The 25,304-nt window shown below is 39.0% G+C and overlaps 1 protein-coding gene across 1 annotated transcript; it reads left to right on the top strand.

Moving 5' to 3' along the window:
- Positions 1-755: 755 nt before the first annotated feature.
- bsdc1 (BSD domain containing 1) lies at positions 756-8,169 on the top strand. Its single transcript, XM_077539424.1, has 11 exons — positions 756-938; positions 1,484-1,538; positions 2,071-2,187; positions 2,385-2,552; positions 2,746-2,800; positions 4,794-4,909; positions 4,997-5,065; positions 5,824-5,908; positions 5,978-6,430; positions 6,549-6,652; positions 7,245-8,169. Exons 1-11 carry the CDS (start codon positions 928-930, stop codon positions 7,272-7,274), a joined length of 1,263 nt encoding a protein of 420 aa, XP_077395550.1. The 5' UTR covers positions 756-927; the 3' UTR covers positions 7,275-8,169.
- The last annotated feature ends 17,135 nt before the right edge of the window (positions 8,170-25,304 follow it).

The following is a 25,304-nucleotide window of genomic DNA, read 5'->3' as shown; positions in this document are numbered from 1 at the left end:
ATTTATTCAGACTTATTAGTAAATTATGTATGCTTGTAACAGGGTTGACCAAGCAGTAAAAGCAAAAAAATATAATAACAAGTGTACCATTGAAGGTCGGGCAGAACATATAAAAATGTGTGATTGTTAATTACCTTTTTTTTTCTTGAAAAAATGGCAAATAAATTAAAAATGAAATGAAACATTTTTCTGGAGCCATTTTCCCTCCAGTTCTGGAATAATCCGGCAGCATTGCTGCAGTAGTAAAGAAAATGTACCTTCAAGCCATTTCCTTCGACTGTATTAGTATTATAGGTTTGATATAGGTTTGATTGGCTGGTGACCATTCCAAGAAGTCGTCTCTCACTCACCTGAAGTCAGCAGGGATAGCTGGCCCCATGAGTGCACGACCCTACAGTGATGATTAGCACTAGTAAATTAATGGATGGTAAATAATTAGGTTAGTGTAACACTCAGCAACCGACACAATTATTATTATTATTATTATTATTATTATTATTATTATTATTATTATTATTATTATTATTATTTTATCATTATTGTTGTTGTTGTTGTTATTATCCATCCATCCATCCATTATTATTATTATTATTATTATTATTATTATTATTATTATTATTATTATTATTTCTGAATGTTTTTCACCATAAAATATACATTTTGTCAACACGTGTGTTACTTGAGTCGTTATCAGCTTTGTCCAGCCAATGTGGTCTTCTCGACCACCGTAGACAGCCTAATATGACGACAGCAGAATATACAATGCATATAAAGTGAGACATAAAGCTGACCAAAAATGTTGACCAAAGTGCTTGATTTTCACGTTTATATCAATATGACGTCAGGGTAGGTTTTCGTCGTGGGTGTATTTCTTTGACGTAACTAGGGTTAGAGTTCAGTAAATACTGATGATGTCATCGCAGAAAGATGGCTGAAGGGTGAGTCTGAACTCTCATATTAGTTGAACTAAAAGTTGTTTCATCTAAGAATGTGTTTTCGAGAACATTATTAGTAGATGTATTTGCAATTCGCTATCATTATTATTTCGTGAACTTGCTATGCACAAATTGGTGTTGTGTATAATGTTCGGAATCATTACAGGAAGTGCGTTTGTTTACAAAAATATAGCCTAGCTAGCGTTAGCTTAGCTTTGATATATTTGCTCTATTCCTACTTTAATCACCACTTATTGAATGATCAAACGGAATTATGCCATATGTCCACGTCTCACGTGTTTATTTAACCAGTCGAATTGTTTTGCAAAGCATCGATAACAGAGCTCAGCTCAGCGTTTGTTTTGCTCGACTGTTAGCCTACTACCTCAAACTGACACCAACCGTTAGCCAATTCGCAGCGAGCTGACGCAGATTCAGTGAGATTATGCGCAGTCTTCTACAGCAAAAAGAGTGATTCTAGGGGCATGTAGATTGTTGCTCCTGTTGTGCATCTAGCTAACGTGAATCTACTGTGTATACCATGACAGAGAAAGCTGGTGGGGAGGCTGGCTTCATCAAAGCTTCCAGGCCGTCAAAGACAAGGTAACCGTTTATATCCACGCCATATTCGGGTCTCTTGTGTGTTTGTATCATGTAATTTCACAGCTAATGATACTTCAGTGTTTGGATTGAATAGCCTCGGTGTATAATTTACTTTTGAATGCCAACAAAAATCAGGTCGTTGTTATTCAGAAGATAGTTGCAACATTGCTGGCTTATTCTAATACTAAAGGTAGATCTCCCCCCCCCCCCAAAAGAATATGGACAACCCAGATAGACAGCACTGTGGCGCTTTTGTCAGACATTTCTTTATGTTTTGAGTTTGCATATGCCACCACCAACAACAACGTTCTCCTGATATTTCCTGAGTTCTACTGAGACTTCCTTTCGACTTCTTTTGAAAAACTTGCACATTAAGTCTCACCGAGGATAGGATACGCACTGGCGCACCTGTGACGTCGGAACACAATAAGCATAACATGAACAGCAGGCATTCACTGTGTTATGGCTATGATAGCCCATTGTGGCTGCATGAATCTTTGCTCAAATTGTAATAACGCGATTTTCATTACAGTCATCTGAGGCCTTAGAGTTTATTAAGAGGGACTTGACAGAGTTCTCCACAGTGGTGCAGCATGACACGGCCTGTTCAATTGTGGCCACAGCCACAGCTGTCAAAAACAAGTTAGCGGTAAGTTACTGACTTTTTATCATATCTTACATCTTCGGTCCCTCATATGGCAAACAGTGTTACTGTATGGTATTTTGTTGTTGTCAGTAATTTGAATAGGTTTGACATTTTTGGCACATTTATTGCTTTTGTGGAAAATGTGACAATTTGGAGAGGCATTGTACTGAGAAAAATGCTTAATGGCTGATTGTTTCTAGGTTGAAGGCTCGTCAGAGACCACAGAGAAGGTGAAGAAGAGCCTCTCTAGCTTCCTCGGAGTCATAACAGATACACTCGCTCCACCCCCGGATAAAACCATTGACTGCGATGTTATCACATTGGTGGCAACACCAGCAGGAACTACGGAAGTGTACGACAGCTCAAAGGTGTAATTATAATGTGTAAATAATTTGATAATAATTGGCTTAAAACAGAAACGTTTCGTCTGATTTCATAATTGTCAGTGAGGGGGAGAAAAAAACAAAACATTTGTGTGTTTATTGTGTATGTATGTAAATGTCTGTTTTTCTTCCACTGTAAGTGCATAATGATCAAATTAAACATAATTTGTCCTTACAGGCACGTCTCTACAGTCTGCAGGCTGATCCCGCCACATATTGCAATGAACCTGATGGTAAGTCAGACCCAGTACAGATGTGAAATCAAAATAGTCGCACCTTGATTATTATTAGGAGTTGAATTTGTTCTGTCAACAAGATCATAACGCAATTTACTTTCATATTAAATCATCCGTCGCTTACATTTTAAATACATCCTTGAAGGTTCTGCAGTACTGTGTGGAAGAACGAATTCACCAAAAACTGTACGTGTGAATAACACTTTTATAAAGCCATCTTGGTAGCCATACTGAAGGCTAATTTAACAGTAAAAACAAACAATCTCCAACGATACCGGAAATACGAGTTGTGCAGAGCGAATGATGTTTATGCTAAGTGAGTGTGCGATACAGCACCATGAGTGTTCTGCGTGGTTGTGAAGACTATTTGGAAACCTCAAACTATATTCGACCAAAAAAATTTGTTTTTTTAAACTGCTTTGTTTGTAAAGGGAGGTTCTGCTAAGGAGTTGCACCTTGTAAGCTTCCCACCCCCCATTTTACACTATATGAATCTTGCTTGTGAAACAAAGCAAAAAAAAAAAAAAAACTCCTAAGTTGAGGCTCTGGTGCCATTGTAGCTATTGTTCAATGATGTCGCAAAGGCTGCCTTGATATGTTCAGTCTTCACTAAAATTATGAATCCTTAACAGAAAAATATATAAGCATAACATTAATATAAATCTATAACTCAAGGATAGTAACACAACAAGTCAAGTCATCTTTATTTATAGAGCGCTTTCAAACAGCCTTAGCTGTCACAAAACGCTTTACAGAAACACAACAAAACAAACGTAACATAAAACATTAACAGCCATGCAATACAATCACAACAATTTGAAGCAGTTATAGATGGAAGAGGACAGAATCAATCTCCTTTCAGCAGTTGATCAGAGACGTGATCGCAACATGCGTGACGTCACACGCGTCTGCTACAAGCGAAATTTGCTTACAAGCTAGCTCATAAGTTTATTTCAAACTATGCCAAGAAAATGTGTACCTGCTTGATATGGATTACAAAATTTGACTTTTGCTATCTAATAACACGTTGACCCCAGACTAGGATGTTTAATACCACTTTTTTTCTTTTCTTTTTTTTTTTCCCAGCCCGGTACAAATATCTTGTGTCGGTACTTGCCCATCCCTACCCAAAGCAAGCATCCATCAATACCACCTGTAATGCTGTTGTTCCATACAATTGTCAATGTGTCCTGTGAATTCTCTACATTCTCAATGTGAATTTATGAACTGTGATGATGATGTACGTACTCTATTACCATTTAATCTTACCATTACCATTTTATCATTTAATTGTCCTAGTCTGAATGAGACAAAATATCAGACCTGTGCACTCCAAACTGGCTTCTCGTTTCACAAAATGCTTTTCCTCCCCTCGCCCCCCCAAAAAAACAAACAAAACCAAATTAATATATAAAGAATAAATATACCAATACAAGGTTTTACTAAATACCTCAATGGAAGTACTTATAGTACATTGATTCAGTGTATGGTTGATTACACATAACGACATGATTCATGTGTCCATGCTAAATGCAGAATGGAGTTCATTTACTTTTTCATTCCTTCTCTTAAAAGCACTTAGGACTTAAGTAAACTGGAGACCGGCCATCAATATTTTTATTATAACTTCCCTCTGAGGAAAAAAAAGCCTTGAATTAATCGTGCAGTGATTAAGGAGGGCTTCTAACAAACGTAAAAATGAATCGCTCGAGTGGTCATCAGTGACTTAACAGCCTCTTTCACTCGCTTGTGAACTTCAACGCCTTGCTCGATATCTTTTTTGCAGTGAGTTATCTCTGAGGAGTTTTGTGGAATCACGCATGTCTCCGTTGAGTTTTCTTTATTATAATGCAAGATACATATACACAATAGAGGACGTGATTAGTGGGGTGTTTAGTCATCAGATTTATGTGGTAATGTGTGTCTTCACACTTGTTCAGATGTGTTATTGCACCGTATTTTACTTTTTTTTTTTTTTTTTCCTCCCCAGGCACCCCAGAGCAATTTGACACCTGGCTTTCCAACTTCAGTATGGAGGATAAGAAAGGAGAGATCTCCGAGCTGTTGGTTAGCAGCCCCTCAATACGAGCGCTTTACACAAAAATGGTACAGTATGTTTACTTTTCGGATGCTACCATTAATTTAGCAAAAATAACCACGGGATGTGTTTCTTGTGGGATATTTGAATTAAAGGTTCCAGCAGCGGTTGCCCATTCAGAGTTCTGGCAGAGGTACTTCTACAAAGTATTCCAACTGGACCAGGTAAACACATCCTTCAGTTTTTTTAACCTCAGCACCTCCTTGGGCCAGTTGGCTTGCATGCAACTTATTTGATAGTCTTTGGTGCCCCCTGCTGCATAGCTGGAATATGAAACGTTTCATCTTGCTTTAATGAAACACACAGTATAGTAATCCCCCTTGTTGGTTCTCTCCAATGTTTAAACCGTAAGTATTTAAAAAAATATTTTAAACTCTCACAACTCTTACGTTATTATTAAAAGAGGAACTAAATTCGATTAAACTATTCTAAAAATTACTCATTCAAAAAATCATATGTGCCTTCATGTATTTGCTTAAGTTGGCCGCCATTTTGAGGACTTCTCACTCTTCCATGATTCTGAATTTGCATATATTTGTCAGTGGTGGCACAGTAAAACTTATGATGCAGCTTTTTTTTTTTTTCCCCTACAGATATTCAATACCATTTGTTTTCAGAGCAATACAAGTAAATGAGGATGGCAAAGAATACAATAGACGCAGGAAAAACATTCTGTCAGCAATGCATGTACTGTAGGCCATTCACAATACCATTGAATAAATTAAATGAACATCATAGTTTTCATTTATATTCCTGTTTGACTATAATGTTCATGACATGGATGGTTTTAATCTATTTAATGCCGCTCTAATTTTTTGTTTAAAGAGAAAATGACTCGATTACCAAATATGTGGGTGAAATGGTTCCATTGTTGCAAATAATTATACTCATGTATTGTTTCTGTGCTGTTGTTTGTTGTCAGGAGGAGGCACGACGAGTGGCGCTGAAGCAGAGGGCAGAACAGACTTCCCACACAGAGACCCTCGGCTGGGAGGAAGAGGAGGAGGGTACGCTTTTAACCACTTAAAGACTTCACTCACTCGCATTACCTTAATGCGTTTCTTGTTCCTGTTTAGACGACTTTCTCGGTGGCACTCTCCCATTGAAAAGGAGCTCGGGACCGTCGACGACCCCCGCGGCAGCCGCGCAGCCGAGTAGTACAACCCTGTCTCCCAGTGAAGAACGCGACGCCACCCTCTCAGTGAGCAGCGACAGCGTCAGTCTGCCAACGCAGCTGGAGATGCAGCCCGAGGCCGCCGCCGCCGCCGAGCTGGCGCAGCGGCTGACCGAGGTCACTGTGGACGATGTTGCAGACGAGATGCAAAAAGCGCAGACGCCTGAGCTGACTTGCGATTCGGCTCCTGAGGCACAAATGGGAACTGGAAGCCAGTCCGAGGTCACTGCGGATAAAGTGACATCACAGACCGCAAAAGTAGAGGCTGGAAAGGAGGAAGGACCTCATGACCTGAGAGTGTTTGAGCTCAACTCCGACAGTGGCAAGTCTACGCCTTCTAACAACGGCAAAAAAGGTACAATTCATATGAGGTTACTTTTTTATTTTTATTTTTTTACATCATGAATCATTTGTTGATGGAACAGCCAAGTTGACAGAAAGTTGAAGGCTGTAATCCCTCTTCTGTCCACCAGGTTCAAGTACTGATGTGAGCGAGGACTGGGAGAAAGACTTTGATCTCGACATGACAGAGGAAGAAGTTCAAATGGCGCTTTCTAAAATTGAAGCTTCTGGAGAGGTTTGTCTTTTCCCTTCATTCACAGTAGTTTATCAATTGGTGGAATACATAACTCATTTACTCCCAAAAACGTATAAATACGTTCTATTTTAAATATTACCATGCTCCCAAAGTGTTTTGGCTTTGATGCAGCCTCTGAATTGAAGAGAATGCTTGAAGCAATGGTAGTTATTACAAAAAACGGCCAGCAGGTGGCAGCAAAGTATAAGAGATCAAAAACCTTTGTTTTGGTTTTTGTTTTGTTCCCCCCCCCACTATTTTAAGCAGATTTGTGAATAATGATGAAACTTGGAAACGGATAGAAATATACTTTATTATTATTATTATTGTGTGTATATATATATATATATATATATATATATATATATATATATATATATATATATTTATTTATTTATTTATTTATTTATTTTTACTAATGAAAGAAGAGGCTCTAATCTTCCTTTTGGTAGATTCCATGTTTTTATAGCAATAGGACACAAAATTCTATGGGGCTTGCAAAATCAGTCAAAATCCAGTAAAACAGTGAAAATGTTCTGGGAGTGAATGAGTTAAATGTTTTGTTTTGTTTTTTTCTCTTTGTTGAACCAAGTTGGAAGACGACTGGGAGAACTGGGAATGACGAAATCCGCAGCACCAAACATGCTCCTGCCATCCAAGCTAGTTCTCAGCAGATGAACCATTCGTTGAATCTTTGTCCACACTGTCACCTCGTCATAATGGTCAGTTGGAGATTTCCCTGCAGGGTTTGGACCGATGTGGCAAACCAGTTGTAAAAAGGGAGACGAGATTTAGGTAGGCCTCTCAGCCAGGCAAATGTGACATATAACACAGGCCCTGACTATCTTGGAGTTGCGTTGGAACGTAGAGCAAATGACATAAGTTAAATAGATGGAGGTGTCATCATCAAGATGTCGTCTCACAACAAATGGAGGTACTCCTTTATTTTTCTTTGTACTATTAGTTCGTCTGTGTTTTTTGCTGGCTTAACTGTTGGCTAAAAATAACGCAAGTGCTGCTTGTCACCGTTGTGAGATAAACTACTACAGCAGTCAGTTTTGATTAAAGAGCAGTTATTAAGCATACCCTTGCCCACCTTTTTTTTTTTTTTTAATGTTCATATTTACAGTCCCTAGCATAAGTATTCACACACTTAGATTTTTACACATTTTCTCAAACTACAACCTCTTAATTTAAATGATTTCTTTATATGAATTTAAAAAAAATTATTTTAAGAAATGGCATGTGCATCACCCCCCTAAAGTCAGTACATTAAAAAAAACACAAAAAAAAAAACGTCATACTATTTGATTTTTGTTTGTGAGAGGAAGAGAGGAAAATTGCATCTGTTACTACATTTAAATAATGTGCAACTGATGTACATGTTTGAAACATGCTTGATGGTCAAAAAGGTTCATTTTAGTCTCATCTGACAAACTCAAAACGTGAACTCTCACGCCAGCCTCTCATCCCTCAAATAAAATTGATTAAAAATAGTTTGTAACAAAAGTAAATGGGGGGGGAAAAAAAAAGGGGGGGGGGGGTGAACACTTTTGCAAGGCTATATACAAACAAGTCTACATAAGCCATCTGTTCTGAATAGTTTTGATGAATTTAAAATACAGAATCATGCAGGCTCGGTGTTATTTTTGTACATTTACTGCCGTCTTGTCCATCTGTCTGTCTTACTCTAGCGGAGGGATGCTTTTGATCGCACCTGTTATGCTTGCAATAATTGTCGTTTTTCTGGTGATCCGTCGAATAAAGCAACTGCACACTACAGCAAACCTGCATGCTCCTTCGGTTTCTATTCTGAGGAGCATCAGATGAGGGGCGAGTGGTTAGCACATCTGCTGCACATAGTTGAGATTGGACGTTCAAATGTGGGCTCCCGCCTTCATGTCTGGATTTTGCATGTTCTTTTACTTGCCTGGGGTTTCTCCGGGTGTTCCAGCTTTCTCCAACATTTAAAAAAAAAAAAAAAAGAATAATACATCATTTGAAGACTAAATTGTCCTTTGGTGTGAATGTCTATGTGCCATTTTTTTTTTTCCTTTTAATGTGACCAGTTCAGGCCTAAAGTCAGCTTTAAGAGGCTCCAGCCCACAAAGGATCCTAGTGAGTGATATAGAAGATGGATGGATGTACTTGATGAAATAAAAAGTGCTACACAATTTCCTATCAAGTCCTTTGGATCAAAATAACATTTTGCAAAACCTTGTTAACGTTACAGGACAGTGTTGCATGTCAGTCATCGACTGTACGTTTGTGAGACTCACAACTTGGAGCACACTTCAACACAATTTCTGTTTTTCCATCTTAAAGCTTGCCACGTTTTCACATTGAGTTGCTTTCAAAATGAAATCTCAATTGTTCACGCCATTAAAAGTTTCATGGCGAACTAAGTTTGGTTTTTCTTATACCAAGATATCCCGATGATGATGATGTTGCAGAGGAATAACCGGAGATAACTGGAAACTTACTGCAATTAGGCGTTTGGTATTTTCAATTATAGTATAAGATGAACAGGAACTTGCCACTCATACCAAAGTTCTTTCTTTATTCTCAGTGTATTCCAAAAAGCATAACAGTACAACAAACAGAATCACATAAAGCAGGCTTCAAAATCGTCCTAATAGAATGAAATTAAAACGTGTGATTTATTTGCAGTTCATCTTTTTTTTTTTTTTTTTTTTTTTTTTTTGGGAAATAAAAAATAATACTGAGTTATATTTCTGCAGAGATATTAATGTTCTCATAGGTCACAGATGTGTTTGGATATTGTTGTAGTGAGAACATTAGATACAAATCTTTGGTCTAATTAGTCATCAGGGTACAAACAATTTACCTCTTCTGCATATAGGCAAATTCAACTTTCATGTTTTGTTTTTCAGAACCTGCAATTAAGTCTCCACACTGTTCAAATGCAAAGCTGTTATGAAGTAAAAATAGACCTAGAAATTATTCAAAACTTTTATCACTAATAATGAGATGTATGACCTGTTACACACGTTTGAAAAGACGTAAGGGAAAAAAAATATTTTAAAGGCGGGAAAGTAAAAATAACTAAAATAATGTTTGCGCAACTATTCACACCCTCTTATCATTGGGATGTGGCTATGTTCAGAATTAACCAATCACATTCAATCTCATGTCAGCACACTTGCCGGCTGCCACCATTTAAAGTTAAAAGTTAAAATTCCAAAAGCTATATTTGACAGAAAACAATATTACTCATCACCAAAAGAACACCATCTCCACTACATGGAATGGAACAATAATGGCGGCCATGCTTCATTTATCCTCGAGCTGAGATCAGTGCATCTGTTCAAAATTGCCTGCAATATCCCACATGACCCACGTGAGGTCGCTATTGTTCCAGTCTGACCGTTCCAAATCGGCCGCCACTCTTTTGGCGGTGGCGTCCGTCACGCAGACGCGCTTACCACATGTCCCCCCCCCCCCCCACACACACACACACATTGCCATTGTTCACCATCTGTGGCTTTATTTATGCAAATTCTTTTCACGCCGAATGTCTCGTCATTTGCCAATAGTGGGATTCAAACCACCATCCTCCAGTTTTAGTGCTAGAGCATACAGAAGGCTTTGATGCAGCCTCTCAACTGCAAAGAACGGTTGCAGAAATGGTAGTTATTACACAAACGGCCAGCAGGTGGCAGCAGAGCAAAGGAGATCAACCGGGGCCATGTCGAAAAAAAGCAAAATTACTTACAATTTTAAATCGATTTGTGAAAACTGATGAAACTTAGCTCTCTTCTAATGCTAATTGCTGCCAAACGGAAACAGATAGAAACATACTTTTTTTTTCCTGATGAAAGAAGAGACTTTAATCTTTCTTTTGGTAGGTTCCATGCTTTTATAGCAATTGAATACAATATTCTGTGGGCCTTGCAAAATCAGTCAAAATCCAGTAAAACAGCCGGGAGCGAACGGGATTGCGAAATGTGAAAATGGCGGCGAGTGAATGAGTTAATTATTTGACGTGTCCTGTCGTCCCACATCAGCTCCTTCACAGTTATGTCTTCTGCATATGTTGCCCTTACTGAACCCCACACTGTTATACATGACATTCTTTCTTACTCGGTTCTCACTTTGTGCTCCTCAGTCAGCAGAAAAGCTGTAAAGGAATTTCCTGTACAAGCCACCCAAGCTCGTCTTTATGTGTGTGTGTGTGTGTGTGTGACACGACACCACTCACGGCCAACCAGCAATCGCCGATATCATGCACAACAGATCAGTTGGGCAAACAAAGCCAGTGGAGAGAGCGAGAGATCTACATCGCTCCGGAGGCTCTTTGCAACATTCCTCATAATAATCCATTGTTGACACAACACTTCCTGTTTCCCGCTCCCACTTTTCTACTATGCCATCCGCAAGTACGACGTCCCGAGCAACGTCGTTCGCACACACACACACACACACAGGCAAAGTGTCAGGATGAGGTCATCGTCTTGGGAGCGGGTATTATTCTCGGTACCCTGAAGGGAGAAACCCTGTAACCCCCCCCCCCTGCTTTTCAATAAGCACAAAAGACTCGCTCTGAGCGAGGAGGCAGACACCATTGGAATGTGTTGCCAGGGTTTCTGCAACTGCTGGCCTCTCAATTCACAATCATTTCATCAGTGCGCTTGTCTCTCTTACAAGCGTTTTCATCCATCTGAAATACACTCTTTATTTGTGTGAGCGAAGAGAGCACATCCTTAGTTCAGGGCTGTCCAAACTACGGCCCGGTGGGGGCCATTTGCGGCCCGCCGTCCATATTTTAGTGGCCCGCGGCAAATGCTACAAATGGCATTTGACTCAGTTCAAATAAAATCAAAACAAAAATGTTTGGAGGTGGTCAAAGTAAGAAGGGAAAAGGGGTCGAAAAACGCAGACGCTATTAAAGGTTATTTTAGTTTAACTAAAACTAATGAAAAAAACAAAAATTCAAAAAACAATTTCGTTAACGAAATAAAATAAAAACGAATATGCTTTTTTTTTTTAAAAAGAAAACTAACTGAAAATAAATTTTATGATTACAAAACTCACTAAAATAAAACTAATTATAGCAAACGTCTTTCGTTTTAGTCTTTGCTAATTAATTTAATGAATGAGCCTTTGGAGATGATTTTAAATGTGATTTTTAGTAGATTTATGGTTTTTTTAAATATTGTGCACAATACGACAAATAAAAAAAAAACTAACACTGAAACTAAACTAAAACTAAGTATTTATTAAAAAACTAAAACTAATTTTAAAAAAAACTAAGAGAATCACCCTGAAAACTAATTAAAAAAAAAATTAAAAAAATTAAATAAAAACTAAAATGAAAAATTCCAAAACTATAATAACCCTGCTGCCATATCACAAATAAATTGGTTTATATACTGTAGCATTTTTTCTAAATATGCAAAAGCACAAATCAATTATTTGTACAATTTGTAAGACTAAACACAATTTCTCTTCATAACATTATGTGGCCCTTGCGTCCTGATTTTCTGCATGTGGCCCTCACATGAAAAAGTTTGCACACCCCTGTCCTAGTTCATCAAATTGTACTTTCTGCATAATTTTTATGAAGAAGTGTTGATCATCACTGACTAAATAAAATGTCCCAAGGACTCTGAAGACTCCTTTTTTTTTTTTTTTTTTTTTTTTTTCTTTCACGACAAAGATTTGTCTTTCCCAATGTCTAATGGTGGGAACTGGCCACTTTGTTTGGATGAAGTCGTGTCTGGGAGGAATGCGGGGTTTAGTTGGGGGGGGGGCGAGTATGATAACTCCCACTCCATTCAGATTTATGGTCAAAACGAGGGGCTCCTCTGGGTGGACGTTAGGGGACGAGCACGAGCAGACTACTCTCGCGGCAGCCAAAGCAAATGTTTAGTCGCTCAACCTTTCCCCATTCTTTACTTCTGCTTTTCTCCTCTGCGCCGTCTTATGGGAAAGTGAGCCGAAGTTCCCCCCTTTCCTTGCGGCCGTCTTTATGCCGCCCAACGTGTTTTCACGTTTCAATCTTCGACTGGTGTGTTGTGAAGAGCAGCTGGACAGCGAAGAAGGAGGTTTCTTCTTCTTACGGCCGCGTAACCGCGAGTTCAATTTGATGGAGCTACTTTTCGCTAAGATCGGTTACTGAAACTGAAAAGTCTGCACGGGTCACATACCTGCTGTCTTTTACTATTGTTGCAATTTTACTAGGGTGACCACATTTAAAAAAAAAAAAAAAAGGAACTATTTAGATCAGTGGTGCCAAACATAAGGCCGGCGGGCCGGACCAGGCCCACAAAGGGGTTTAATCCGGCCCGCGGGATGATTTTGAAGAGTTAAAAAAAAAAAAAGTTGTTAAAAAAAAAAAGTTGTTGGCATCACAGAGCTGGGAAGAACACTCCTCAGAGAGAAGGCAAAATGGCGGTCGAGGACTCGTGTTGTTTTAAAATGAGAGCAGCCTGTCAACAGACTGCCAGGATGTGATGTAAGGCTTCTGCTTGCTTTCACATATTTTAGCCGTCCCATTTTGTTGGTTGGTTTCCCAGAGAAATATTCAAACAGGTCATTAAACGTATTGCCGAGGAAACTTTCGCATTATGTTTTGTGTACCTGCTTCTACCTTTCCTGAATTTGGGACACTTTGCTACCTCCGAGGTTGATTTTAATCGTACTCTAGTTGGTTCTTTCTTGGTGCAGTTTGTTTAGCTACAGCAGCGTGTACAGCAGGGGTGTGCAAACTTTTTCATGTGAGGGCCACATACAGAAAATCAGAAGGACACAAGGGCCACATCATGTTATGAAAAGAAATTGTGTTTAGTCCTAATAAATTGTACAAATAATTGATTTGTGCTTTTGCATATTTAGAAAAATGCTACAGTATATAAACCAATTTATTTGCAATATGGCAGTTAGGGATATTATAGTTTTGGAATTTTTCATTTAGTTAGTTTTTATTAGTTTTCAGGGGGCTTGTTAGTTTTTATTAGTTTAGTTCTTTAAAAAATGCTTAGTTTTAGTTTAGTTTGTTAGTTTCATTATTAGTATTAGTGTTTTTTTTTTTAAATATGTATTACTTTTGCGCAATATTTAAAAAACAGCATGGGAGCGACGTCATCTGAAGGTGCTTTTCTATTGGCTGCTGCTAGATGACGTCATTTCTGTGTGACTTTCAAACGTCATTATTCTGGTTTATATAAAAATAAATCTACTAAAAATCACATCTAAAATCATCCCCAAAGGCTTATGCATTAAATTAATTACCAAAGACAAATTTTTGCTATAATTGTAGTTAGTTTTAGTTAGTTTTGTAAACATAAAATGTCGTTTGTTAGTTTTCGTTTTTTAAAAAGCATTTTCGTTTTTATTTTATTTCCGGAACAATATTGTTTTTTTTATTTTTTATTTTAGTTTTCGTATTTTCATTAGTTTTAGTGAACTAAAATAACCTTTAATGGCACCTGTTTTTCGATAGCCTCCCTTCTTACTTTGACCATCTCCAAACATTTTTCTTTTGTTGATTTTATTAGAACTCAGTCAAATGCCATTTTTAGCATATGTCGTGGGCCACTGAAAAATGGATGGCGGGCCGCAAATGGCCCCCGGGCCGTAGTTTGGACACCGCTGGTGTACAGTGATCCGTCCAGTGTGGCAAACCCGACAGCTGCTTTCAACTGCATGAACTCACAAATATTGACACTTGCTTCATAGTTCGTTATTGATCTCTGGTCTTTCACTTTCCCACATATCAAGACTCTCAAAGCGCCTCCAACTGACTTGACACTTACTGACGGCACAGCATCAGGAGGGTTCGGTATCTTGCTCAAGGACATTTCAAGATGGCGGCAAGGGCTGGGGTTCGGACCCACAACCTCTGGGTTGGGAGATGACCACTCTACCATTGAGCCATGCCACCCCATTAGTAATCGCTTGGGTTACAAAGCTTGGTAGCAAGGATGTCGACTTAGTTTCATGACTGTCATATTCAATTTGAAGAAAACAAACAAACTTTTTCTGAATATGTCTAAGGAATATAAGATGAAAGTGGACGTCCATTTTGAAATTTCTGCCAGACTGATTCCAACCTTGTGTTGATTGTGGATCTTATCTAAGCATTAAAAAAAAAAAAAAAAAAAAAAACATGAAGTGACTTTCTGCCGACTGCTGATTCTGCATGTCACCAGCCAAACCTGCTGATCCTGGCGCGGTGGCCCTTGGAGAACTCGGCCCCTGCAACCATCCCAATCCAGGGGATCCGATTGACTCTTGTGTCAGTGCCATCTGCCCGTCGACAAGATTACGCCGAGCGCTGGGCCAAGATATCCTCAGGCCGAGCAGATTAAATATGAAATATAGGGCAGGAATAGTTGTGTCACTGCATGTCTACATTTCGTTGCACCATATCGGCCTGCTTTATTGTATTGTATGTCACGAAGGGCTTTTTCCAGAAGTGCATCTGGAATTTTTTTTTCCTACTTTACTGTATTTTCTAGACATTCTTCCAGCAACAGAAATCTCTCTGTCCTCTTTAAATTTGAACAACGTTCCCACCTTGGGCTGCTTGTTTTCCCAAACTTGTTTGGGTTTCATTGACACCAAAAATAGAAAAACAACGAAAAAGGAACAAAGACCGCTTAGTCGAAAAATGGTTGCTATGGAAACTGTGTCCTTCTTTCCTCTCCTCCATTTTGAGGAGCTGCAAATTAATAGACTTCAAAACCTTCTATTAATACATTTGAGTGATCATTGTTTTGTTTAATATTTCAAACTGCATAAATTGTGTTGATTGGTAAGTCTAGCATAAAAACGGAGGCCCTTCAGATCCTCAAGTTGGGCATTTTGAATGGAATTCCATGAACCATTATGTGGTTCTGTTGTATGAATGGGGGGGGGGGGGGGGGGTGCATCTCATCTCTTGGCTCTACCCAAAAGAACTTTCCTTGCTTTGCCTGAAACAATCCAGACCTCCTCATATGGCCAATATCCAAATATGTCAGTTAACATCTTCTTGCTTTGCGTCTCTTATCGTGGTCGGATCGTCAGCGCCAAACTGTTACGCGCGTGAAAACAATGCCAAATATGGCAAACATGTAAATGACTAGTTCTTATAAGTACTTTTGCGGTTTTCCACTTCCTGGCGGTGCCGTTCTTGACTCGTCTGTTTTTTCGCTTCTTTTTTAACCGGTGTTCGAATTCTTTTTCACATTTCCATCAATCTTTCAGCTGATCCTCCTGGGTCAGCCATTTAACCCCCCCGACCCGACCCAACCCAACCGCCTCCTTACTACCTCTGGCTCATTAGGCCTGGATTCCAAGCTGTTTTCACTGAGTGCCCATTTGTGGATTACTCACCAAGAAATCATGTGGCACAATTGAATTAACTGGCGGTTAACAGAGGCCTCACTTAACTGCTGAGGCATCTGGAAAATAAAACGCCATTCCCAGCCAAAAATGTCCATGATCCCAGCATACAGAGAGACCCTTCTCTTGCCCCTTGTTACCCCTGAGGCGCAACTGCTAATGCTGCCTTTTGTCCTGCGATGTCTTTCCCAGGCTAAAGTGTATATAAGACATACAAAAAAAATAAAATAAAAAAAAACAGCTACCGAGATCTCACAAAAGCATGTTCAGATTATGTTTGTTTTTCAATTTTCTGATTAAATGTTCTCTATTTTATTAGGATGAGACTTGATCACAGATGGAGTTTATGAGGCTGTTTTTTTTCTTATAGTACAAAATGTTAATAATTATTAACTCATTCACTCGCCGCCATTTTCACAATCCCACAATTCTGCAAGGCCCACAGAATATTGTGTTCAATTACTATAAAAGCATGGAACCTATCAAAAGAAAGATTAAAGTCTCTTCTTTCATCAGGAAAAAAAAAGTATGTTTCTATCTGTTTCCGTTTGGCAGAAATTAGCATTAGAAGAGAGCTAAGTTTCATCAGTTTTCACAAATCTATTCAAAATTGTAAGTAATTGAGCTTTTTTTCTACATGGCTGTGGTTGATCTCCTTTGCTCTGCTGCCACCTGCTGGCCGTTAGTGTAATAACTACCATTTCTGCAACCGTTCTTTGCAGTTGAGAGGCTGCATCAAAGCCTTCTGTATGCTCTAGCATAAGAAAAACAAAACAAAACGTATAAATACGTCTTTGGGACACTTACAACATTAAAAAAAAAGAACGTATTTACACGTTATTGGGAGCAAATGAGTTAACTGGCTGCTTCCATACGTGCCAGAGCAGATGTTCAGTCTTAAGGAATTTAACACAAAAGTTGTCATCCAACTACTTTGTAACTCGTCATTTACACATATGGATATTGCTATTAAAGAGAAGGGAGAAAAAAAATGCAATGGTCGCTGGAGCCGTATATCGACAGGTGAATCGTTGCAGTGCAGGATGTGGAATCCGTTTCTGTTTCCATGGTGAAGGAGCTTAACCGAAAAGCAAAGCTCTTACCTAGGGTGACGGCAGACTCAGTCGAACCGCGTCGCTTCTTCTCTACATTAACTCATTTACTCCCAATAACATATAAATACGTTTTTTTATGTTCTACATGTCCCAAAGACGTATTTATACGTTTTTTTTGGTTTGTTTTTATGCTAGAGCATACAGAAGGCTTTGATGCAGCCTCTCAACTGTAAATAACGGTTGCAGAAATTGTGGTTATTACACAAACGGCCAGCAGGTGGCAGCAGAGCAAAGGAGATCAACCAGGGCCATCTAGAAAAAAAAGCTTTAAAAATTTAAAATTTAAAAATGACTTACAATTTGATGAAACTTAGCTCTCTTCTAATGCTAATTGCTGCAAAACGGAAACAGATAGAAACATACTTTTTTTTCCTGTTGAAAGAAGAGACTTTAATCTTTCTTTTGCTTTTATAGCCATAGAACACAATATTCTGTGGGCCTTGCAAAATCAGTCAAAATCCAGTAAAACAGCCGGGAGCGGACGGGATTGCGAAATGTGAAAATGGCGGCGAGTGAATGAGTTAAGAGGTGCCAGATGAGGTGGCTCAGGCATCTGGTTGGGATGCGTCTCGGACGCCTCCCCGGTGAGGTGTTCGGTGCATATCCAACGGCCATGCGGACCCAAGGAAGACTCACCTGGCTGGCTTGCGAATGCCTCAGGAACCCCCGGAATAGTTAATGAAGTGGCTGGGGAGAGGTGAAGAGGGAAGTCTGGGTTGCACTACCAAGGCTGGTGCCCCCCTCGAGCCGATCCCGGATAAACGGAAGAAAACGATATGCAATACGTCATTTATTCAGTTTAGAAAATTCTTGCAGAGGAAAAAAGGCTGAAATTCATCTCTCATTTTATTACGACGACATTTCCTTTTTCGCTGCCCTCAAAATGATGAATTGGTATTCACAGTGCCGCGACTAAAATAAATACCAACTTATTTAACACATTCACTGCCAGCCCAGCAAAAATGCATTATTTGACGTCTTTTCCGTCAATGGCAGTCAATGACTTAAAATGAGATGTAACCAAAATTGATGGATTTTTAAGCAACATTTGCCTTTAAAAAAAAAAAGGAAAAAAGGATGCTGCAATATAATCACAAAATATATTGGCACATTGTGTTTAACACATTCACTGCCAGCCCAGCAAAAATGCATTATTTGACGTCTTTTTCCGTCAATGGCAGTCAATGAGTTAAAGGTTAATGAAATAACTCTGGTTTTATCTTCCTGCCATCGCCAGCGCTGGCTGCCATGGCAACAAACCAAGCCGTCGTTGATTTATGCTGGAGATAATTAAGAGCAGCAACGAGCGTGTGTGTGTGTGTGTGTGAGCTCACAGGTGTGAACCCCGAGACACACGCGCACATTTGCACTTTCTCACACCCACGATGCCACACAAACTCATTATCAAGCAGTTGTGCTTCTTAGATTTAGCATGCCTTCCATTTTTGGCAAGCTCACTCATTGTCCTTCATTCAGTGGCAACTTAAGTCGGCGCTTAAGAACAATTGTCTCTCATTAACACATACATACACGCACACATCTGTTTCTTGCCAAGCATTCAGCCCCGCCTCCTTTTTTTTTTTTTTTCCGGTCAGGGGGAAAAAGGCGGGGCCAGTCAGTTTGTCTCGCTCTTCATCACCAAGCTATCTAAAGCTGTTTGCAGCTCGCTAATCCTGATTGGACGTTCTTTCACCTCAGGGTCCCAGTGAGAGTTGTGAAACTAATCCAAGCAAAAAAGGCTTTCACCAAGTGCAATGGTAACGTAACTCGACCTCTGTCCTCACCATTCTTTTTCCCCCCTTTTTCCTCCTGTCGCGTTTTGGAACGGTTTCAGGTTCCCGATGAGCATGGGCGGAGTCTCAGTTTGATAAGTGCTTTCTTTTTTTTTTTTTTTTTTTTTTTTTTTTTTACAATACCCCAATGGCTTTTCAGCGTGCGCGCATGCACGCCCCCTCACGCAAAACAGCTTTGCAGCTGCGGCGCACTCGAGATGCATCAACCTTCCACCTGACCACCATATCTTAGCCTCCTCACTTCCCAAAAGGTCCCGCCGCAAGGTCACTTACTCATTTGCTCCCAATAACGTGTAAATACGTTTTTTTATGTTTTAAGTGTCCCAAAGACGTATTTATACGTTGTTTTTTTTTTTGTTGTTTTTTTTTTTTAATGCTAGAGCATACAGAAGGCTTTGATGCAGCCTCTCAACTGCAAAGAACGGTTGCAGAAATGGTAGTTATTACGCAAACGGCCAGCAGGTGGCAGCAGAGCAAAGGAGATCAACCAGGGCAATCTAGAAAAAAAAGCTAAATTACTTACAATTTTAAATAGATTTGTGAAAACTGATTAAACTTAGCTCTCTTCTAATGCTAATTGCTGCAAAACGGAAACAGATAGAAACATACTTTTTTTTTTTTTTTTCCTGGTGAAAGAAGAGACTTTAATCTTTCTTTTGATAGGTTCCATGCTGTTATAGCAATAGAAGACAATATTCTGTGGGCCTTGCAAAATCAGCCCAAATCCAGTAAAACCGCCGGGAGCGAACGGGATTGCGAAGTGTGAAAATGGCGGCGAGTGAATGAGTTAATGGGCTGAAATTCCACACACACAAGCACGCGCGCGTGCGGCTATGTGCGCACCGAGTCTGCGTAACACACAATCATCGGTGACATCACCAGACGGATGATGGGGGGGCCACAGCGAGGACGAGGGCTCTGATTTCATCAGGCCAGTTTATCTTAAAATTCCCGACTGTGACACACATTTCTCTGGCACTCCCACCCAAATGCACGCTCTTGACGACATCTGTAAAATCATATCTGCAAAAGGCATGATTTGTACCTGTAAAAAAAAATAAAAAAGTAAGTTAAAAAAAATAAAAATGTGCTTGTAAAAAAATTGTACCCGTGAAATAGAAAATGTGTACTAAAAAAAATGTGCGTAAAAAAACATTTTTACATTAAAAAAAAGTGTACAATTTGTAAATAAAAAATAAAAATAAAAAATACGTACAAATTATTTGTTTTACGTTCATTTTATTATTTTATTTTATTTTATTTTTTTACGTACAATTATTTATTTATTTTTACGCACAATTAATTTTTTTAGTGCACATTTTCTATTTCACGGGGTACACATTATTATTATTTTTTTACAGGTACAATTTTTGTATGTACATTTTTTTATGCACAATTTTTTTTACAGGTACAAATCATGCCTTTCACAGATACAAATTTATACTGTTCTCTACAGGTACATTTTTTTTTTTTGACGAGTTACTTTTGCACCATGTTTAACTCCATACATTTAGCATAAAACCTTTGCATTGGATATCAACAGATTATACACGATTATGATTGAAGACGATGCAATATGTGTCATGCGGAGATAACGGAAGGAAGACAGGATCTTTGAATTATGTGAGCAGATCATGGGCCAGCCAATAAATGAAACCATATCACCATCCAAGATCAACAATACTGTCCTAAACATTGAGGGTTGTTCACCTCATGCACCTCAAGAAGGATTTTATCAGATGTCCACCTGAACTGAAACATTCCTGCTGTGTATTTTTCCCAACATGGTCGGACTAAATCTCCAGACGTTCCTCTGAATGGCGAATCTTGTAAGCAGACAGTCAGATTTCGAAGAGCGATGAGCGTCGGGGTCATCTGAACTCTCCTCCTTCCAAAGCCCCACATACCAAAAACCATCACACGCATTTCTGTCCTCCCACATGGGCACACAAACGAGTCACAGTTGCTTCGGTTTCCTGATTATCAACCTTCAAGCCTCTTCAGATGTCTTGGAGGAGACGAACGGAAGCTGCGAGATCATTTGCATCAGGCGCTACTGAAGAAAGCCAAAGACGTGCTTGCTTATCAGCCTCTTTTGTCCTTCGGGCAGATTAATAAGAAGCAGGACCGCTTGAATTCACTGAGGAAGCGAGCGTCTTTAATCAGCAGTCTGGAACAGTGGGCGATCCCAAAAACACGCCGTTGACACGCTGGAGAATTATACGAGCTGTGCAGTTTAATTTCACACAGTTGTACAAATGTACAAAAAAAAACAAAAAAACAGCGTCGCGAAAACATCTGGTAAAAAAAGAACGCAACCTTGCGCCTCCTCGTTTGCGTTGAAATATTGTTCAACATCTGGAATGCACTCAAACATACAGATGTTGCAATGTGCTGAGTCGCAATTATTTTAACCACCATTCATTCGCATCTTTTCATGCACTTGGACATAAATGTCACTGCGCAGCCAGAAATTTTTTATTTTTTTATTTTTTGTTTAATAACTACCGACATACAAAGAAATACATAAATAAAAAATACTCATAATATTTTTGGCACAGTTACACGGTACACACAACAGCAAAAACACAGCAGGTCATAGGTCATTAGGTTACTGCATTACACTTACTGTAACATGATTGTAACAAGGCATACATGAGCAACTGATTTTCATTCAAACCATGGCCCTGGTTGATCTCTTATACCCTGCTGAAACCTGCTGGCGGTTTTTGTAACTACTACCATGTTTTGTTTTGTTTTTTCACACCCATCCTCTGCAGTTGAGAGGCTGCATCAAAGCTTTCTGTATGCTCTAGCATAAAAAAAAACAAAAAAACATATAAATACATCTTTGGGACACTTAATACGTTTAAAATAGAACGTATTTATACGTTTTTTTTGGAGCAAATGAGTTGAACATCTGATCAATTTTCCGTTGAATTGTCCTTTTTTAATCGTATTAATTCAACAAGTTGTTCATTACCCCCAAGTTGTTCATTGTTTGTTTTCTTCTTTAGTAAAGTGCTTTCTAAATTTCTGCTCGCAGACACAAAACTATTGTCACACCAAAGAATTGAATCTTCTGCATCAAGTAAATGCTTATGCATCAGAGGCCGCTTTGGGGGGTTGGTGGGGGTTGCGGGGTCGGGGGTTAGTGCAACTTCTTACGAACTTCTATGTATCGATTCACAGCTTGCTTCCTCAATCCTTTAGTCAGTTTTGTAGTAGCAGTTTCTCCATATAGTTTATCGGGTTTTATAAACCACGGAGAAGTGAACCAGTTGTGTGATCATGGAAATCCTGAAGCTGGAGTGCAAAAAATGAAATGAATCCTAGAGGATAGGGATGAAAGTACCGTAAATTTCCGGATTATAGAGCGCACCTGATTATAAGCCACACCCACTATTTTTTCTAAAGGAAAAAGCATTTTGTACACACGTAAGCCGCACAACAATTGATTTTTAATTGTCAGCGGACAATTTGCTCAAGTTGTGCTAGCACCCGATCATAAAAAATCTAACTTTGAAGGACTTTTGAAGAAAAAGTTAGTTTGATTGAAGGGCCAAGAAACAGGAAGAAGCTTTTTTTTTATGGCTCAAATTGCATCTTTCTTCCTTCCCTCCTTCGCTTTGAGTTCACCCTATTGGAGCGAGTTCACGAGGTAAACTATTCAACTCAAAACATTCAAGCAGCATTCTATCCTGTCGTGCACATTCTATACAGCCACAACAACAGGAATAACGTCTGAAGTTTGCCAAAGTGCATTCTTTCTGGGTTTTACGATCCTTAATCTGTGTCCCTAACCGCCTCACAGCCAAAAGTAAAAGTTGGGAGCGTTGGAGCTCGAAAGCAAAAGATTATCACAATAAACGTCCCCACCCAGGATTTTGGTTCCGAGCCAAGCCGCAGATATTTCACTTTTGTCGACAAGCCACTTTTCTTTCCCCCCACATTGCAGCCCTCGTTTTCTCCCGCTTATTCACTTCGAAGCTCTCCATCCCCTTGTGTAAAAAGCACCGCATGCATAATGAAGAATCGCAGATGTTTTTTGCTCGATATTCCTCCTTTAGAGGATTGTGATTATTTATTAGTTGCACATATGGAAAAGGTTTACATGAAAATAACATTTCAGGCCACATGCGGGATCCAATGACCGGCGTTGTAAAACCAGCATTGTTGTTACACAAAAAATGATGTGCTCATAAATAGTGCGTCGCCCTCTGACCTTTGCACTTGACTTCCATGTGTTCTGCATTACAGCCCATCTTAATTTCTTTCTTCCTTTGTTTTCACTTTTCATCGCTCGACACCTGGTATGCGCTCATCCATGAAGGCCGTGATAACAAACTTGCGCAGATATATATCTGAAAATGACTTTTTTTCAGCACTATTTTTGTACGCCTCGTTACACTCCTCCTCCACCAAATACCCAAACAAAAAACATACACCGGGTTGACGAGGTCATGCATGCGCTTGCAGATTTGCACATTTCGTCAGTTCCGCATGATGCTGGTGTCTCTTTGGTTAGACCAAAAACTGACTTTGTTTTGCTTCACTTCGGCTGTACTGACCTGTACTGAGTCTTGATAGTCGGAAGCTTCGGAGCTCCAGTCTGCAGTTGAGAAACGTAAACAGTGATTTTTGCGGTGAATATTCAGATTTTTTGGGACACTTTTAAATGGCAGTTCCAAAAAATAAATACCGTAATGTACTGAACTCTGCGATTGGCTGGCAACCACTAAGTTTTAAAAGCAAATAAAAAAAAAAGAAGCAATAATTGGAAAAGAAATTATGAATGGTGTCTTTGTATTAAAATGAACTAAGTGATATGTGAAATGTGAAAATTGGTAGTACAGTGTGATTCAAGCCTGTTAGCTGCAGGTTCCTTTTGTTTTTGTTTATTTGACTTTATTTTTATTTCACCAGAGTGACTGAAAACTAATGGGGATCCCATTTTAAACAATAAACAATAAACCAGTTCAGGGTGTTCAGGGTGTGCTATTGCCCGAAGCCAGCTGGAATAGGCTACAGCACCCCCGCGACCATTGTGAGGAGTAAGCGGTTAAGAAAATGGATGGATGGATGTACTGAACTGTATCGCTTGATGGAAATTGTTTCTTGGCAGGCCAAGGAAAGAAAATGAGAAGAGCTGTCAAACGATTACATTTTTTAATCATATTAATCACATCTTAGAATTTTGATTAATCATGATTAATCACTGATCTGAAAAAGCTTTTTTTTTCCCCCAACATATTTTGCCCGCTAAATTTGAAGCGCACCTGTTATGTGTTAATTTTTTTCGACATTTAATGTTATGATGTCATCTTCAAAAATTGATATCCACTGCACACGCTCATCCTGCTTTTTCTAATCAATTCATTATTCGCATAATTTAAAATGGGATAAAATGACCTACGGCATATGTCAACATTTATTAAATGCTTTACTTTAATGCATGTCGTTATGTTTATTGCTCAAATTCCCACAGCTACATTTAATGTAACCATCCACTGTTGGCTAAAAAAGAATCATCTGTGGTCAAAATTAATGGTGTGATTAATCTGTGGTAATGCAATGATTAATGCGATAATTTTTTGTGATTAATTAATTAGTTAACGCTTTAACTTTGACAGCACTAAAAATGAGTTAAGCTTTTAAAAGTTGAGTAAGCACCTGGCGACACTACATGAGTCTGCTACTTCTCCAAACTCAACCCTGCAGTACTGCTTGCTGTAAATTGAGTTTTTTTTTTTTTTTTTTTATTCTTTTTTTTTCTTTTCTTTTTTTTCTTTTTTTTTCCTAGAAAAATGAGTGAGGATATGAGAATATGTTGTTGGAATTTTGCTAGATCTCTTTTCAACATGAAGTACTTTTTTTTTTTTTTTTTTTTTTTAATTCAGTCACAATAGCAATGACAAAAACATGTCAAGTATCCGAACTGACCTCTCAGAAAGCCTCTGGATTCAACACAGTCGTGATCATGTCAGGTCATGAAAATTAATCAAAAAAAGATTTTCGCCGCAGCTGTTTTCTGGCTCGGAAAGAATAATAATGTGTCAGGCAGACTCTCTCGCCAAAAGACATATTGTTGTTGTATTGTCCTCCAGAGACTCACCGCACCCTCAACATATGGAATGAAGCTGAGCGGGCGTGACGATCCGTGGTGAGCGCAAAGGATCACTTAGATTGCTTCATTAACCGTGTGTAGTAAACTGTCTTGGTGTAACATCAATTTGGAATCACAACATTTCCTCTCCATCTTTAAATACTGGCCCGCTGGCATCATATGTTCCTCTGCATATGTGGACTAAAATATGGACTGAAATGCCAAGACATTGAGTTTGGCTTACAATCTCTGTTCTAGCTCACCCCAGTTAGAACTCTCAAGTTCTT

Source organism: Festucalex cinctus, chromosome 12 (genome assembly GCF_051991245.1).
Source record: "Festucalex cinctus isolate MCC-2025b chromosome 12, RoL_Fcin_1.0, whole genome shotgun sequence".
In the NCBI taxonomy this organism is placed as follows: Eukaryota; Metazoa; Chordata; class Actinopteri; order Syngnathiformes; family Syngnathidae; genus Festucalex; species Festucalex cinctus.
This window is presented reverse-complemented; position numbering and strand designations above follow the sequence as displayed.